The 4,229-nt window shown below is 42.9% G+C and overlaps 1 protein-coding gene across 1 annotated transcript; it reads left to right on the top strand.

Annotated features, from left to right (window-relative positions):
- Positions 1–692: 692 nt before the first annotated feature.
- On the top strand, positions 693–2,394 carry LOC146705280 (E3 ubiquitin-protein ligase TRIM21-like). Its single transcript, XM_085465179.1, has one exon. The coding sequence runs from the start codon at positions 708–710 to the stop codon at positions 2,232–2,234; it is 1,527 nt and encodes a 508-aa protein (XP_085321305.1). The 5' UTR covers positions 693–707; the 3' UTR covers positions 2,235–2,394.
- Positions 2,395–4,229: the final 1,835 nt, after the last annotated feature.

The raw sequence follows: 4,229 nt of genomic DNA, 5'->3' as shown, positions 1-4,229 counted from the left end.
ATGTACCACTTTGGTAGAGTCCTCAGTCTTAGCAAGTAGCACTGTATCTGGATCAGGCTAGGCACTGTCGTCACCAGGAGTCACTAGCTGTGAGCAGAGAAACCCTTCCAACAACTTCCTAATAAACGGCTGACTGTTTTTATTTATATACTCGTTTTGTGTTACTGTACAGCTCTGTTGTGTGTCATCTTTCATGAGTCCTTCCTGACGTTTTCAGAAACTCACTGAATTGATCCCAGTTGTGTCAGTCATTTCTTCTCAGAAGCACCACAGAGCACAATTTGTGTGTGTGTGTGTGTGTGTGTGTGTGTGTGTGTGTGTGTGTGTGTGTGTGTGTGTGTGTGTGTGTGTGTGTGTGTGTGTGTGTGTGTGTGTGTAAAAGGTTCATCTTTGGAGAATTTTAAAATCAGACATTCTGAATAAACTGATTTTGACATGTCACACTTTTAGGTTCAAATTTGCTTGGTTTTGTAAAGAGCACAACACTGAAATTTGTTTCTCTCTTTTTTAAAATGAAATTTAAAGTGAATTTTATATAAAATGTGTTTCTTTTCTTTCTCCGTCAGAGTGCAGACATCTCTGCTGTGAGCAATCTACGATCTGAAGATCAGTTTCTGTGCTGCATCTGTCTGGATGTGTTCACTGATCCAGTCAGTATACCATGTGGACACAACTTCTGCAAAAACTGCATCACTCAGCACTGGGACATGAATGCCATGTGTCAGTGTCCTATGTGTAAAGAGACTTTCTACACTAGACCTCAGCTGAGGATCAACACTTTGCTCTCTGAGGTGGTCGCTCAGTTCAGACGTGAAGTTCAGCAGAAGGCCAGCAGCAGTAGCTCAGAGCAACAAGCTGCCAAACCAGGAGAAGTTCCCTGTGACATCTGCACTGGAACCAGACTGAAGGCCCTGAAGTCCTGCCTGGTGTGTCAGGAGTCCTACTGTCAGACTCACCTGGAGCCTCATCTGACAAAGAAAGGTCTGAAAAGACATCAGCTGATTGATGCTGTGGAGAACCTGGAGGGCAGAATGTGTAAGAAGCATGATAAACCTCTGGAGCTGTTCTGTAAGACCGACCACACATGTGTCTGCATGCTCTGTTCTGTTTTAGACCACAAGAACCACGAGTTTGTTCCTCTGAAGGACGAATATGAAGGAAAGAAGGCAGAGCTGGAGAAGACAGAGGCTGAAATTCAGCAGATGATCCAGAAGAGACGACTGAAGATTCAGCAGATCAAAGAGTCAGTGAAGATGAGTAAAGGTGATGCAGACAGACAGAAAGCAGAAGGTGTTCAGGTCTTCACTGCTCTAAAGAAGTCTGTCGATAGAGGCCTGAAGGAGCTCATAAAGGAGATTGAAGACAAACAGGAAACAACAGAGAAACGCGCTGATGGTCTGATCAAAGATCTGGAACAGGAAATCTCTGAGCTGAAGAAGAGAAGATCTGAGGTGGAGCAGCTGTCACGCTCTGAAGACCACCTCCACCTACTCCAAAGCTTCTCGTCCATGAAAGCTGCTCCACCCACCAAGGACTGGAGAGGAGTGAGCGTCCGTCCACCATCATACGAGGGGACTGTGGTGAGAGCTGTGGCTCAGCTGGAGGAGACGCTCAGGAAACTTATGAAGAAGAAGCTGTTTGAGGCTGAGCTGAAGAGGGTCCAGCAGTATGCAGTGGACGTGACTCTGGATCCGGATACAGCAAATTCTAAACTCATCCTGTCTGATGATGAAAAACAAGTGCACTGTGGTGATGTGAGGAAGAAACTTCCTGACAACCCAGAGAGATTTTCTCCATGCCCTAATGTTTTAGGAAAGCAGAGTTTCTCTTCAGGCAGATTTTACTTTGAGGTTCAGGTTAAAGGAAAAACTGACTGGGATTTAGGAGTGGCCAGAGAGTCGATCAACAGGAAGGGAAAAATCGAACTGACTCCTCAGGATGGTTTCTGGACTGTGTGGCTAAGAAATGGAAATGAATACAAAGCTCTTGCTGGTCCTCCAGTCCCCCTCTGTCTTCAGTCTGGTCCTGAGATGGTGGGGGTGTTTGTGGATTATGAGGAGGGTCTGGTCTCCTTTTATGATGTAGGTGCTGCAGGTCTTATCCACTCCTTTACTGGCTGCTCCTTCATTCACAAACTCCACCCATTCTTCTGTCCCTGTAAGAATGATGGTGGTAAAAACTCTGCACCTCTGATCATCTGTCCTGTCAATCAAACTGAGTCGATCAACGACTGATTTTATTTGATGAACTGATTGATTTTTATTGAAGGGAACAAATAAGCATATCCAATGTAAATATTCTACAGTCTCCATGTTTTCTATAGTATCTGTTTATTGGGGACTCCAATTCACACTTAGATTTGATTTTCATTGAATTTGATGTAAACAGAAGAAACGTTAAATCAGCAAATGCTCCCACTAATGGAGACTTGAAATGAAGACCAAATATCAGTGAATAAATGTCAAAAAGCTTCATTTCAAAATAAAGTTTGTTAAATGCTGGTTGATTAATGGATGATTGTGAAGAGAAAGTTGTTTAGAAGATAAAGAAACTCACAACTAAGATATCTATTTTTTTACATGCGCATGGGCGGCCACGATCTAATCTGCTCTACACCAGAGTGTGCACAGCAGACGTGACACAGAAAAACCGCCCAGGGCATTCAGAACATCCTTTTATTTATACTTGAGCCTTCAAGGAAGTAGGAGTGACATGTTCAAAATACAAAAACATTTCCATAAAAGGAGAAAGAGACCGTTAGCTTGCCTGTTAACAAAGGAGGTACTATGTATGTCACAGCATTCCTCTGCACATCTGTTTTCACTCCCTTTTCCTGTGGTATTTTCAATTCACAAGCTCTTCTTCCTTTATATGAAGCTACAACTAAACACAATTCACAAAATTAAAAATCTTTCAACATTCCCTCCTGTTTGTAGCTGAAATTAAAGAGATACATCAATGTGTTTCAGACACAGACCCTACATTGTGAGTGCTTTCGGTCTGGTCGTCATAAAATGTATATCATTCAAACATAATCATTCATCACATTAGTTTCATACTCATCGTCTTCTCCTTCTTCCTTGTCTGGCACAGTGATATATGCAACGAGAGATTGAGATATCATCCTTGATACCATTCCTCTTACACAGGGGATAATGCATGTAGTAAAGATACAAAACATGATAAGTATTAGGCCAAAAAACATCAAAACCTTAAACATCAATGTTCTCCACGAGCCGCTCATAAACCAATCCCACCAATTACTTTGTGAATTTGCCCAATCGGTTACCTGTGCCTGTTGAACATTTCTAAGTAATTGTAGAGCATTTGTCATATTATCAGAATGCACATTGTCTGCAATATACAGTGGGGCAAAAAAGTATTTAGTCAGCCACCGATTGTGCAAGTTCCCCCACTTAAAATGATGACAGAGGTCAGTAATTTGCACCAGAGGTACACTTCAACTGTGAGAGACAGAATGTGAAAAAAAAATCCATGAATTCACATGGTAGGATTTGTAAAGAATTTATTTGTAAATTAGGGTGGAAAATAAGTATTTGGTCACCTCAAACAAGGAAAATCTCTGGCTCTCACAGACCTGTAACGTCTTCTGTAAGAAGCTTTTCTGTCCCCCACTCGTTACCTGTATGAATGGCACCTGTTTAAACTCATCATCTGTATAAAAGACACCTGTCCACAGCCTCAAACAGTCAGACTCCAAACTCTGCCATGACCAAGACCAAAGAGATTTCGAAGGACACCAGGAAAAGTATTGTAGACCTGCACCAGACTGGGAAGAGTGAATCTACAATAGGCAAGCAGCTTGGTGTGAAAAAATCAACTGTGGGAGCAATCATCAGAAAATGGAAGACATACAAGACCACTGATAATCTCCCTCGATCTGGGGCTCCACGCAAGATCTCATCCCGTGGGGTCAAAATGATCATGAGAACGGTGAGCAAAGATCCCAGAACCACACGGGGGGACCTGGTGAATGACCTGCAGAGAGCTGGGACCAAAGTAACAAAGGTCACCATCAGTAACACACTACAACGGCAGGGAATCAAATCCCGCAGTGCCAGACGTGTTCCGCTGCCAGTGCATGTCCAGGCCCGTCTGAAGTTTGCCAGAGAGCACATGGATGATACAGCAGAGGATTGGGAGAATGTCATGTGGTCAGATGAAACCAAAGTAGAACTTTTTGGTATAAACTCAACTCGTCGTGTTTG

Source organism: Copadichromis virginalis, linkage group LG7 (assembly GCF_057382275.1).
Source record: "Copadichromis virginalis isolate Kocher_CV1m ecotype Utaka linkage group LG7, C_Virginalis_male_GT1.1, whole genome shotgun sequence".
In the NCBI taxonomy this organism is placed as follows: Eukaryota; Metazoa; Chordata; class Actinopteri; order Cichliformes; family Cichlidae; genus Copadichromis; species Copadichromis virginalis.
Note: the sequence above shows the minus strand (reverse complement) of the source record. Positions and strands in the feature narration are given on the sequence as shown.

What these genes read in the sequence shown, in the direction of transcription:
- LOC146705280 (XM_085465179.1), top strand. Translation starts at nt 708, where the DNA reads ATGAATGCCATGTGTCAGTGTCCTATGTGTAAAGAGACTTTCTACACT.